The sequence below is a fragment of the Nilaparvata lugens genome, chromosome 9, assembly GCF_014356525.2.
Source record: "Nilaparvata lugens isolate BPH chromosome 9, ASM1435652v1, whole genome shotgun sequence".
Classification (NCBI taxonomy): domain Eukaryota; kingdom Metazoa; phylum Arthropoda; class Insecta; order Hemiptera; family Delphacidae; genus Nilaparvata; species Nilaparvata lugens.
In genome coordinates this window covers 31035841-31050191 of record NC_052512.1, presented here as the reverse complement: position 1 = coordinate 31050191, position 14351 = coordinate 31035841, and the positions used below count along the sequence as shown (strand labels likewise).

Sequence of the window (14351 nt, the reverse complement as noted above, 5' to 3'; positions counted from 1 at the left end):
ATAATTGAATAGTTGAAAGTTGAATAATTGAATAGTTGAAAGTTGAATAATTGAACAGTTGAAAGTTGAATAGTTTCATATAATTTAAAAATGTAATATTTAATCCTCTTATCCATCCCTATCAAACACGTAAATGAATATATTTGGAATTTTACAACCCAGAGTAGTTAGCAATTGCAATAGATTTAATAGTCATTACATATGCCACATTCTTTATAGAAATATACCCGCCTACATAAGCAAATAGAACCTCTTATCCTTAACATATACAACGATTTTAAATATTATGTGGTATTTGAAACCGCAGGGATGTCGCTGATCAGCTCATCTACTCTCTTTCGATTTTGATAGGTACTATGTTATATATTCCTTGTATTCATCATTAATATATTGCTCATAATTTATCATTGTTCAAGTTCTAATGTTATTTGTGTGCCATGTTAAAGCTGTATACCGCAATAGTTTATATTTGTACTACTTCAATTCAACATAAAATACTTTCTCCACTAAATTTAATCAACTTTTATAAATTTAATCACTTTTATTTTTCAAGTTATATGTAAATATTTATCATTTCTTTCTACATAGAACTCTTTTCCCCACCACACAGACTTCTATGTGGGGAAAATTCACAAGTGTTTTGTATATTATTATACATGTGTACTGTATTAATTGTAATGATTTGTGAATAAACTCAATTTGAATTGAATTAATAGTTGAACAATTATTGAAAGTTGAATAGATGATTAATTTAATAGTTGATTAATTGAATAGTTGAATAATTAAATAGTTGAATAATTAAATTTGATTATGAATAGTTGAAAGTTGAATAGTTGAATTGAAAGAGATTATGATTGTGATAGGCGTGCCAAGATGACGACCTGCAAATGTTCTGCTGGTGATCCCAGGCATCTACACGACGTTTGCAGAATTGGCCCTGGGCAATGCCCAACTCATGCACCTCATCGTCTCCTCCATAGACTCCAACCAGCTGCAGGATCTTGTCTTCAAGATCATTCAAGGTCAGTCATATTATTACTACATGTTTATTTATTTACATTTCATATACGCTAATCGAATCAATCTTTATCATTGTACAGTGTGTGTTGGACTGGGAGATAACATTTACACACTTATTTTTAAACAAACTCAAAATTCATGGATGTTGCCATTATAAAAATTAAAACATGTTTATGTACGAAAAATAACATGTGTTAAATGCTGTCCGGTTTTGTCCATACACAAAGACCTTAAAGAGATATAGACCCCAATACCTATGTGTACGTTCTGTGTACAGTAAATTGTTCCAGTTCCATAGTAAATTGTTCCATCACGTGACTAGTGCAAAATGTTCCCATCGAACGCCATTTCAAAATCGTTGGTTCAAGCTTTTGCGCGCACATATAAAGTTATTTACACTACAATGTGTCGTTTACTAGCTGCGTGAATGAGAAAGGCTGTTTTACAACCTACCGTCTAGAAAAGTGTAAATTTCTTTTATTCAAATTTTCTATCGAGAAAAAATCATTTAATGAATGGTTATCAAACATCATTGTTGGTTATGTATTCTATGCTATGGTAAACAAACTATCAACGCATGCGCAGAGAAGCAAGCAGACTACAATAATTGACCAATGAGAGCTCAGATAGTTGGAACCTGTTGGAACTGTACCAGGTCAGACAATTACCACACTTCGACTGTGGGGCAGAAAGTTGGAACTAGAACAGGATTCTGGAACAGAATCTGTCAAAATTCCTGCCATGGAACGTGGAACTTTTTACTTGGTAAATTGTGAATCGGACAATTTACCACATTCCATGTACACAGAACGGGCCCAATACCTTTCCAATGATAGCTCTTACTTGAAATTGAAGGCCGCCATTGGGGTATTTTAGCACGAGATAATATATATATATTTGTAATACTATAGATCACAAGGCATTGGTGGCATTGGTATGTAATAATCTTATGGGTTGCCCCCTCAATAAGGGATTTCAATTCCAAGTACGACACTAGTGCTGCATGTGAGTCTATGCATCTTTAAGGTCTTTGTCCATACACTCCAGTAGACGTTGTGAGAAGTTGCCCATACTCCTCCAAAGCATTGCTCGTGGTACCGCTCGAATTTCGTGTTATTGTTTCACTCAGGGCTTCAAGTGTCGTGGTTTGTTTATGTATACACTTGCTTTTAGGTGGCCCCAACAAACTAATTATTTGCTCCTATTTTTATCGAGAAAACGGTCGAACCGTCACTGCCAATACGGATCGTTACCTAACGATGCTGCGTGAATTTTTCTGCAACAATTGAGAAGACGATGTATCAATGCCAATACTGTATGGCTTCGACAAAAATGCCATACATCGAGAGCAGCTATGGAATTTCTAAGGCAGACCTTCCCTGGAAGATAAGAAACTGGAAGCTGTAAGAAAAGAGGGAGGTCGAGGGTTCGATGGATGCAGGATGTGGAGAGAGACTTTAACCTAGCTCCGCAGTGCAGGTGGATGCTTGTCTGACTCGGACTAGGCGCTGAGACAGCAAATAATAGCAGCGTTGGTGAGAATGCGAGCGGCCGCAGTAAACCTAGCTCCGCAGTGCAGGCGGTTGCTTGGCTGACTCGGACTAGGCGCTGAGACAGCAAATAATAGCAGCGTTGGTGGAATGCGAGCGGCCGCAGTAAGCTCTTCCACCCAGCAATGGTCGGCGTAGTTCCGCCTAGCGGATAGACGAAAGATCAACCGAGTCGGTTATTTGATCCCTCAGCCAGGCTCAGCCAAGCAGCCGAGACAATAGAACAATGGAGTGGCGGTCTTATACGCGTTCATCAGCAGTTTTCTTTCTCACGATTATTTTGATTTTTGTGTGTCAATAATAACTCCAGTCACCAGTGAAAAGTTTCCAGAAACGTGGTGTACTACCATATCAATGACTTTTCATGATGATTTTTAATTATTTAAAAACATTGTTGACATCCTGAGCCTTCAGGCTAAACTTGGGGTCGCTGAAAACGAATCTGCAATCAGAATTTCTCTATCATGAAAAATAACGAAAAAACCAGCTGTTGATCTTCCGGCAACCATTAACAGTCATCCTGCAATGCGCCCGAAACACTTCCAAGCCAACACATCCATCTCAAATGATAACAACGCCAAGCTGTGAGAAACCATCTTGCACTGCGGCGCTAGGTTTAGAGCGATGGGAGTGAGAGGTTGGAGGCGAAAGGCAGCAAACAGAGATGCTTGGAGGCAGATTGTGAGGAGGCCAAAGCCCACATCGGGCTGTAGCGCCAGGATAATTAAGTAAGTACCTTCCCTGGACGCCTTTTTTCGTTGCGTGGAGTGGCCTCCTCAGTCACCGGACCTGTCTTATTGTGACTATTTTTTATAGGGCTACCTGAAAGCACGTGTATACATAAACAAACCACGACACTTGAAGCCCTGAGTTGAACAATAACACAAGAAGTTCGAGCGGCATCACGGGCAATGATTCGGAGCAGTATGGACAATTTCTCACAACGTCTACAGGAGTGTATGGACAAAAATGGACAGCATTAAAAAAAAGTTAATTCGTATGGCTTTTGTTGGTGGGGAGTCCCTTGCGGGAAGGTCCCACCGCCTGAATATATAATTTGAGCCGTCAATGGGCCTTACGACTGTCATACTTCAGCCAGGACCGACAATTAACGTGCCCATTCGATAACACGGGAGTGATCTGATAAAAAACTTTTGGTATTGAGAGGCTTTGAACCCGGGATCTCTATGCTGCTACGCAAGCACTCTATCCACTAGACAACGGATCACTCCGACAGCATTTAACAGATGTTATTTTTCGTACATATTGTTTCAATTTTTCCCCATTAATATTTATAGTCTAATGGCAAATCAAAGGTACACGCTAAAAATACATATTGAGTTTTGTTTAAAAATAAGTGTTAACTGTTAAAATCATCCATACCTCCCTGCACAACTCTGCATAAAGTTTTTTTTTTAGAAAATTTTGAATTTCAAGGATAATACAAAGGAAAAGGAGTCTCCTTCTTCACGTCAATATTACCGTAAAAATCAGACTATAGAATTATTCATAATAAATCAATTCATCATCATGCAATTAATAACGGATAATAACAGTATTTTCTCTCGACCTTCTCTGCTTTGAACTCGGGCTGACCTGTTGCCAGTATGTCTTGAAGGAGTTTAGCTTTTGATGTTAGCATTTTTGATTCACCAATCCCAACGGCCATTAGTCGTTTACACACCGATATCTCGCCGACACGACACGACAGGACAGGACAGAATTTAATATGATGGACAGTATGAACAGAGGAGGCTGTGGTTCATAACTGCGCGACGTCTACTGTTCACAGAACTACTACAGTGAGGTCCACGTTATAATGGCAGTGTAGAAAGATAGGAGAACACGGTGCCGATCCTCTGTCTTGTAAATGCCTTGTATAGACGGTAGCTGATACAGGTTTATTGATGTAATATTAACTGTTCATTCTAATTTAAAATAATCAATTAGATTTTATTAAGCAAGGAATTATATTTCTCAATTATTTCTAAATTGTGAAATATTTTGCTAAATTATTATTAATTCTACATTGTTGAAAAACGATCTGGCAACAGAGCATAGCGAGAAAGAGGATGCGCTATTCACTTTTTTGAATGATAGACAAGGATAGCAATATCATTGCCTTTATAACGCGGACATCACTATAGCCTATATGATAATAAGATTCAAAATAACAATAGATGAAAAGCTACTCAGAGAGAGTGAACAGTCAATTGTAAACTTTGAATACTGAATGCAAGACAAACTGGAAACTTGACGAATTGATAGCTTTACAAACCGAAAACTTGAACTGAAAACTTGGCATAGGACTGTTGAGGTTAACGTGGACTTCACTGTAGTTAGAATGTGATTTGACGAAGTCTATGTATTTGTTGTAAATATAGGATGACTAACTAGTAGTCCTGTGAACAGTAGACCTCGCGCTCAGTAAGTTCACATTGACCTGTTGTTAAGTTTACTCAAAAATTGATAAATAATTTATCAATTGTCTAGAAAAAATCCTAAATAAACATAGAGCATTCTGTCCTATCGTACCGTGACATGTTGTCCTGGAATGTGAGTGTGAGCGCTGTTATCAGGTCTGGCTGCAACTGTCTACAACGTTGATGGAAACATACATTTTCAAGATGTTCGATGTTTTTGAACGGGTAGTATACAGTCACCTGTCTACTAACGTTGATGGAAAGATACATTTTGAAGATGTTCGATGTTTTTGAACGGGTAGTATTATAATCAACTGTCTACTAACGTTGATGGAAAGATACATTTTCAAGATGTTCGATGTTTGAACGGGTGGTATTATAGCAAGCCACCTCTAATACAAGGCCCCGACCTACGATATTGCAACGTCGCAGTGTAGGCCTAGAATCTAATAAATGATTGGTGAAAAAGATCAGCTGTTTTTTTTTTTAACATCTTTATTGCCCATAAAAACAAATACAAAATAAAAAAAACTTACAAAAGAAATATTCTAGATTATATATTATGTTATATTACAAATAAATTAAAATTACATGGCACACCCAGCAAGGGCAAAACCCTGACCGCTGAGTGAGAGTATCAGTGATTAGACAATATAAAATTTATTTACTAATAATCAAAGCTACAAAAATCGAAGTTAACAATAAATACTAGTAACTATAATATTTGACTGATGTCGAAGAAAAATTTTTGTATCACCCACTATTTATCTGTTCCATCCTCTGTCTGGCCCCTATTAGAAAGATATTCTGACAATGCATTTGGCAAGATATTATTATTTTTGAGCTAAGATATCCCAATTGTCTTCGCACTATTGTCAAATCTGAATAGTTGATATTATAAATTTTATGAGATGTAACTCTCAGGTTATACATAGAAACGTTATTATTCACTGTAAATTCATCCTTCCTCATCCATGCATAATAGAGAGTTTCTTTGTATAAATTTACGTACTGTCATCACTTTAAATTCGGCAAATGTTTCACTACTAGAAAAAGCCCTTGGCTTATTAAGAATTGCTTTTATTATCATTTTTTGAATGTAAAAATTTATTCATGAAACTCATACGCTCCTCCCCATACCACTAACCCATATTGCAGCACCGATTGAACATAGGCAAAGTAAAGGACCCTAAGTAATTTAATGTCTAATATTTTACGGACTTCATAAAAGATAAAGGAAATAAATTTTAAGCGTTTACAATATATTCTATATGAGGCTCCCACTTAAGGTTACAATCAACATAATGCCCAGATACTTTTAGATTTTTCATTTTTTAGTTGAGGGCATGCACAATCCTTCCATTTCTCAAAATCACAATTTGTATGTATTTTTAAATTTAGCATCATTTGGTTGACCAACTATTGTAGGAGAAAATGTAATATATTTGGTTTTGATGTATTTATACTCAATGCATTAATATCAAGCCATTGTTTAACAATGGATATTACTCTTTCTGCTCTCGAGTACGTCTCTAACCATGAGCGGTCCGTAACTATTACAGCCGTATCGTCAGCAAAGGAAATTATTTTCGAACTATTAATATTTAGTTTAAAGATGTCGTTGATATAGAGTAAAAATAAAATCGGGGACAAGAAGGTACCTTGTGGTAATCCAAAGTCGTTAAGTTTTGTAGTATTTGATTTGTAACTGTTGTTATCAGATATTAATTGTGTCCGATCACTTAAATAATTCTTAAATAATTCAAGGTGGAGTCCTCTAATCCCGTACCTCTCCAATTTTTTAGTAATTTATTGTGGGGTATGGTATCATAGGCTTTTGCCAGGTCAATCATTATAGCTAGGCATTTGTTGTTATTGGAAGACATGGCCATATTGATCCTTATGAATTATGTTGTGATTGTTTATAAAACCCATCAATCTAGTTTTGATTGCTTTCTCCATTATTTTTGCTAGATTACTGATTAATCTTATGGGTCTATAATTCTCCGGAAGATCAACGTTACCTGACTTGAAAAGCGGTTTAATTCTGGCTGTCTTGAAGCAAATCGGGAATTCACCAGCCTCAAAGCATTTATTAATGATGAAACATAAAGGTTCTGCAATCCAAGTAGATATTTTCTTTATTGTACTATTATTGATATGGTCTAGTCCGGGGCTTGCTGAATTCTTCAAATTTTTTATAATACATTTAATCTCATCACTCGTAACAGGATTCAGGGTAAACTGTTCGTTTATTAATGGGAAGTGGTCGTTGTATATTTCATCACAATCTACATTTATAGCCGGAATTTTACTAGCATATTCTCTACCTACATTTGTGAAAAAATTGTTTAATTTATTGGGGTCAATTTTGATATTATTTCCTTTGTCAGCATTTTTACCAATAATTTCCTTCATAACATTCCATAACTTATTACTATTGTTTTTGTGTTCCTCCAATTTATTTTATAATAATTTGTTTTAGTGATATTGATCAATTCATTCAACTTATTTCTATAATCTTTAAACTTGTTTTTTAATAAAGTGTTATATGGCTGTTTAATTAGTTTTAATTTCATTGAATCCCTTACATTTATTGACTTGATAAGACCCGGTGTAATCCAAGGCTTTAAGGCTCGTTTTTTTTTAAATCTTTTTCACCAATCATGTATTAGATCTAGGCCTACACTGCGACGTTGCAATATCGTAGGCCGTGGCCTGTATTAGTGGTGGCTATGATTATACTTCACTAGACAGCTGATTTATGATAATAAATATTCTATAGTATGATTTTTACTCTAATTGGCGTATGGAGGAGGCTCCTTTTTCCTTTTATATTATCCTTGAAATGCAAAATTTCCAAAAACCTTGTATATACGTCGACGCGCAATTTAAAAAGGAAACACCCTGTCAAATTTCATGAAAATCTATTACAGAGTTCGCCGTAAATGCGCAACATATAACATTTTAAAAATAAGAGAAATGCCAAACCGTCGACTTGAATCTAGGCCTCACTTCGCTGTGTTACAGATGTTACAGATGATATTTATATCATCATATGATTTCAATACATTAGTTACCAGAACGTTAATAACAGTTTAGTCTTGAATGTATTAAAATAAAGATGGTCGTTGATATGAAGAGTATTATTTATTCAATATCTAACAGGGTCAATGAAATTCTATTCATTTGTATACGCTGCCGTATGTCATTGATTGAATGCCGTCTGTTTGCATTTGCAGCCGACTGGTGAGTTTGGCAGTGGTGTGCAGACGTTTGTGAGCCTGGTGCAGACGTCACTGACCTGGGAGACTGTGGAGCAGGTGTGGCTGTGGCAACTCATCAACGCCTCTCTCCCTCACCATAGGGGCCTCTCACTTGCTCCCTCTCCTCACCACACTCCAACACAACACACACTCCGAGGCCGTCACCGCCCTACTGCTCATGCTCAAACAGCACAGGTACCAAGTCAAAACTTACATGTTCACCTATCACTTTTAAGGCTGTGCAAAGGCTAAAATTAAACTTTTTCCTCCACCTACTGTCAAAAGTACTTACTTTACTCCCTGAAACATAATACTAAAGTGTCACTTTTTCTCTCTCGGTAGTAAAAAGCTGGAAAACTCCCTAGGGAGGAAAAGTGACTCCATTTAAATAACATAGGAAGCATCTCTATTTCAAAACTCACTTGTAATAGGTTAGAAGGTCTAAGCTCAGATGAGAAAGCAATAGAGGTGTCTGTCATTGATTCAATGAATTCAATACCACAACAAGAAATTGATCAACTCATAAAATATGTTTGTATGATATTATATTCTTATTTGTAGAGGATAAAAATTTATACATTTTAAAAATATTTTATTCTATTCAAAATACCAGCCAACAAATATTTTGATCTGCATTTCAATCTGAAAGGCGTGATCTGGAGTCAGCCATTTTTGGTAGCTGCCCAGCTGATATAATTGTTACATCTTTTGCCGATAGATAGCGCAATCGGCAGTGCCAATCAGACGACGGTTTTTAGGTTTTAGATTTAGGTTATGTTGTTAGGAATCATTGTCACCAATACGTAAGTTATTAGAATGATTTTATTTGCAGTTTCTATAAAAAATGTAGATGGAGGAAAAATGTTGTGTACATCACGAGTGAAAAAATACTTTTTCTCCCTCAGGAAAATTGCTGCCTTCAGCTTCGCCTCGGGCTTCAAACTTTTTCCCACAGGGAGAAAAAGTCGTACTTTTCACTCTAGATATACAAATAACTATTCCTCCACCTACTGTCAAAAGTACTTACTTTACTCCCTGAAACATGATACTAAAGTGTCACTTTTTCGCTCTCGGTACTAAAAAACAGAAAAACTCCCTAGGGAGTAAAAGTGACTCCATTTAAATAACATGGGAAGCATCTCTATTTTAAAAACGTACATTTGGAATAGGTCAGAAGGTCTAAGCTCAGATGAGGAAGCATATAGAGTAGTCATTAAACCAACTTCAATACCTCAACCAGACCGATATATAAAATTTATGTTTGTATGCTGAAATTATTATTACAAACTTCATATCACTATACTAAAAAAAATGTATATTTTTTTCTTTTTCCATGTTATTCAAAATATCAGCCAACGAATATTACTTATTAACTAATCAAATTTGAAACGGGAACTTCATCATAGCTGTAGTTTTGGCTGTCATTGTTGTTACAACTTTAGCCGACAGATAGTGCTGTCGGAGGAGAACTGTGATTACAAGCCAGAGGTTCTGTTTACTTTTTAGATTATTTAAACATACGTTTTTAAATATTATTTTATTAGCAGTTTTTAAAAAATGTAGGTGGAGGAAAAATGTTGAGTATATCACGAGTGAAAAATGTTTTTCTCCCTCAGGAAAATTGTTGCCCTCGGCTTCGCCTCGGGCTTCAAACTTTTCCCTCAGGGAGAAAAAAACAGCACTTTTCACTCTAGATATACAAATAACTATTTCTACAACTGCGCGTAAAGAAAGAATTTACATACTCAATCTCCTCGTAAAACAGCTTATTTCTGAGGAGAATCTACTTTTTCCCTGACTAACCATCTGCGCATGCGCAGTAGATTTTCTTTACGCTCGCAAATCATTCGCGCATGCGCAGAAGAGTTTCTTTACGCTCGCTAATCAGCTGATGATAAGCAGCTCGCAAAAGACAAACCACTCTCGGTCAGATCTTAACCTAAAAAGTCGGTAATTGTACCGATTCTACAGCCATGATGGATACAGTGTAGACGAATTATCATAAACTCCGCCAGATATAAGTGATTTAACAGGTTTGTGCAATTGTAGAAAAAATTTTTATGTAATCGCGCGTAATGCTTCTTCATCGCTCTTGCAAAATGATAACTGTTTTGCGCGAGCGATAAAGTCGCGCATACGCTCTTAATACATAAAATCTATTCTACTCGTGATATTTTTCAAAGTTTTTCGATTTGTATATCATCAAGCTATTAAAATGAAAAAGTTTTCTCAGGAAAACATTTTTTTCCGATCATTACTTTTTGAGATATTGCCCAAACTTTTTCAATTTCCTAATTTAGTTTCAAATTGTCCAAATATTATACATAGGTTATGTCCATTCCAATTTTCTACACCAAATCACAATCTGAGAATATAGATTAGAATAAAACAAACAATTTTAAATTCGGATAGATTGATAGTAAAACTTTCGTAAAACCATGAAACTAATTATAATTAAAAATTTTAAAGTTAATTATAAATAACTAATTGACAAAATATTTAATCTTACTTATTATTTATTTATTCATTATTGTACAAAATACTACAATCATAATATAATAATTATGACATTGAAGGAAAACTAGGCTGAGCCTGTAATATTTCTCTCCAAAAAATTTGATACAAACTCAATGTTGTCCAAAGGTTGAGGTGTTGAGATAACACACTGCTTCGTCACTTGATATTTGGTCCAGGAATAATGATTTGATGATTTTGAATTTTGAATGTTGACATGATATTTCAAATAAATCACAGAATGTATCACAATGGATGAAATACTCAAGAAAAATTTGAATACAAAATCACTAAAAACAAACCTACCCACTATTTAATTTTTAAATTATTGAAAAATATAATGTCTTGCTTTATAAAATATAATTTATTATTTTGAACGGGAATGAACATTTGATATTATATATCAATAAACCTAATATAAAGAAAATAAAAATCTCAGTACCCTTTTTTGAAATATTTTATCACAACATGTATCGGACATTTATGCCATTTTCAAGTGATATGAAGTAAATAAATAAATACTACTGCAAGAATCCTACTACATAAATACTATATAAATACTACTGATCAAAATAAGAATCTTCCAGTAGTATTTATTTATTACTTCATATCACTTGAAAATGGCATAAATGCCCGAAACATGTTGTGATAAAATATTTCAAAAAGGGTATTGAGATTTTTATTTTCTTCATATTTATATTACAAGTAGCCCTATACAGAAAAGAGATCAATAACCTGTATCAGCTACCGACTATAGAAGGTATTGACAAGACAGAGGATCGGCAACGTTGTTCTCCTATCTTTCTCCACTGCCATTATAACGTGGACCTCACTATAGGAGGTTACTAGTTCATCTATGAATTTGTTGACAGGCCGACAGCCGAGATGGTGAAACAGCTGATGACCCGCGACACACGTGTGCCAGGCGACGATCTGGCCGAGTCGGCTCTGTTGAGTTGGTGTCGCGACGGCAGTGAAGAGAAGTGCGCCGAACTGGTGGCCACCCTGCTGAGTCAGCGCTGTCAGGCGTCGCCCACCAAACGGAAACGCGGCGGAGGCGGCGGCGGGGTGGGGCAGCCCACCTGTGAGAGAATTCTGGCGCATCTCGATCGGCTCAGGTAGGCAGCCTACATCATAACATCATAGTCCAGTCAAATGTTTTGAGTGAACTATAATTAACTCTAATCACTTACATTTACAATATCGGGGCACCGAGCTTGCTCGTTATTTTATTTATTGATAACAGAACACTATTCTCTAAAATGATCGTGTTTATCTGTAGCTTCATCCTGCTAAACATATTTTTCTCAAGCCATGTTCCTCAGCAAGTTCTTCAAATTCGGGGTGCAGAAACGTTTGTAGCATTGTCACATAACGCTGGGTTATGCCACATAACATTGACGGTGATGTTGCCATTCTCATAGAACTATGGCCAGCACGCTCACTCGATTTAAGCATATGCGATCTTTTTCTATGGGGTACCTCAAAAATAATTTTTAAAGATCGCCCACACCCCTTGGAAGAACTGAAGGAGCGAATCAGAGAAGAGATCCAGGCCTTACTAATCGCAGTATGCCAAAATGCGTTCTAAAACTTCAAAAATACGCTACATTAGTAGATTGCTGCTTATGGCCGCCATTTAACTGATAATAATTTCCAAAAAAAAACAATAAAAAATAATAATATTTATTCATGCATGTACATTTTACATTAAATGTTTCGCATTTGTCAGTTACAATAAAATCACACAATCTGTCAGGTCATCAAAATCTCCGTGAATATTTGAAGTTCAAAAAATAAAGATGACATCATCTTAGAAGCATTTTGGCTTAACTATTATAATATTTCACTAGGTTTATTTCTCACGCTGTATATGAGAAAAACTCCAGTAAACTGTAGAAGCATCTCTCTTGTAGCCAATTCCTCAGTAGTCCTCTTGAATGTTCTTCTATTTGAAGTATCGAGAATTTCCACTGGTAGTGCGTTTAAGATCCTTCGACTGACATGCTCTGGCTTAGCTTCAAAAAATCTTGTTCGATGAGGTTGGAGTCTCAGCATATTCGTTGCCCGTGTGTTGTAGCCATGTACGGTAGCGCCTGTAGTCCACTCGTCCTTGCGGGAAAATCCATACAATGCAGCCTCCAAGATATACAGACATGGCAACGGCAGGATCTTAGCTTCCCAAAACGTTATTTCAAACTGAATTGAACCATTAAAGAATGTTTTTCTAAGTTGAATGATTCATTACTTATAACCCTTCCAAACTCGTCAATCGGCTCTGCCCCACTCTGTATATTGATTGATTTATGATTATCAATGAATTGATTGATTGTTAGGTTACGTTTGAGCTACCCGCGACACAAGTTCTACAAGCTGGATGCACTGCAGAAGGCTCTACAAGCACTCAGAGCGCATGCTCAGACGTGCAGCGGTCAGCGTTCAGCAACCTGTTTGCGCTGATCGAGGTCAGCGGATCAGCTGGTGGCGGAGGAGGAGGAGGTGGAGCGACAGGTGGTGGGAGGGGTGGAGCTGGCAGGAAGCAAAGGCGGTGGAGGGGGAAGAAGCGGACGAGGACAGACGTTACGATCGGTCAGCGATACTTCCGAGAGCAGTAGTGAGGTGGGTACAGTGAAATTCACTTTATTTTATTAAGGTTGTACAAAGACTAAAAATAAACTTTCTACTGGTGATATTTTTCAAAGTTTTTCGGTTTGTATATTATCAAGCTATCAAAATGAAAAGTTTTCTCAGGAAAACATTTTTTTTTCGATCATTACTTTTTGAGATACGAGCGCCTAAAGTTTAAATTTTTGGGACTGAACATTTAAAATTCGGTAAAATATAAATCCTTGTGATTCAGAGGATAGATTCTTCTTAGTATTGTTGATCTAGTAAAACAAAAAATTTCTGAAAATATCGATTTTTGAGAAAGATATTAATTTACCAAAAATAACTCAACTAAAAGTTATTAACTCAACTAAAAGAAAATCTGGTGTGGCGCACTCACACAACTTTCCTTGCCGCTATGAAAATTGATCAACTGACGCTAGTGTTCCCGCGCATATCAAATCTACTTTTCTAAGATCTGAGCCAGCTGGTGACAGGACAATAGCGCTGGATACACACAAGGTCTGCTATCTGTTCATAGTGAATGATTTAATAGAATCAACAGTTGCCAACTGTTAGCAATTGAATAATCTTTTTTCTCGCATTTCGAGCTTATTTTCAATTTTAGGTGAAAATGTTATTGACATAATAAATTGTAGAGATTTTCATGCTGAATCTTTTCCACTTGATTTTTTTTGTCTAAATTGTATCTGAAGCCTGATAATTGGGAATCTAGAATCAAAGTTTGCATAGATGGGCGGAGCTCCTGAAATTTTTACAGATATGACACTTGTGGCAGTCGATAGAGCTTATCATGACTTTTTTATGTATGAATTTGATCAAAATCGTTGAAGCTGTTTTCTAGAAAATCGTGAAAAACATGGTTTTTTAGTAATTATCCGCCATTTTTCTCAAGAATATTACGGAGCTCCTGCAATTTTCTCAGAAATGAGACTCATATCAGTTGATAG

At 36.1% G+C, this 14351-nt stretch overlaps 1 protein-coding gene across 1 annotated transcript; it reads left to right on the top strand.

The window, feature by feature from the left end:
* Window positions 1-955: 955 nt before the first annotated feature.
* LOC120352949 (integrator complex subunit 3 homolog) lies at window positions 956-13245 on the top strand. The gene is made up of 5 exons (XM_039435302.1): window positions 956-1022; window positions 8236-8242; window positions 8317-8454; window positions 11646-11891; window positions 13110-13245. Exons 1-5 carry the CDS (start codon window positions 956-958, stop codon window positions 13231-13233), a joined length of 582 nt encoding a protein of 193 aa, XP_039291236.1. The 3' UTR covers window positions 13234-13245.
* Window positions 13246-14351: the final 1106 nt, after the last annotated feature.

What these genes read in the sequence shown, in the direction of transcription:
- LOC120352949 (XM_039435302.1), top strand. Translation starts at nt 956, where the DNA reads ATGCACCTCATCGTCTCCTCCATAGACTCCAACCAGCTGCAGGATCTT. An exon ending in CTCATGCTCAAACAGCACAG is followed by an intron (nt 8,455 to 11,645) that starts GTACCAAGTCAA and finishes ATTTGTTGACAG; the next exon opens with GCCGACAGCCGAGATGGTGA. An exon ending in GCGCATCTCGATCGGCTCAG is followed by an intron (nt 11,892 to 13,109) that starts GTAGGCAGCCTA and finishes ATTGATTGTTAG; the next exon opens with GTTACGTTTGAGCTACCCGC.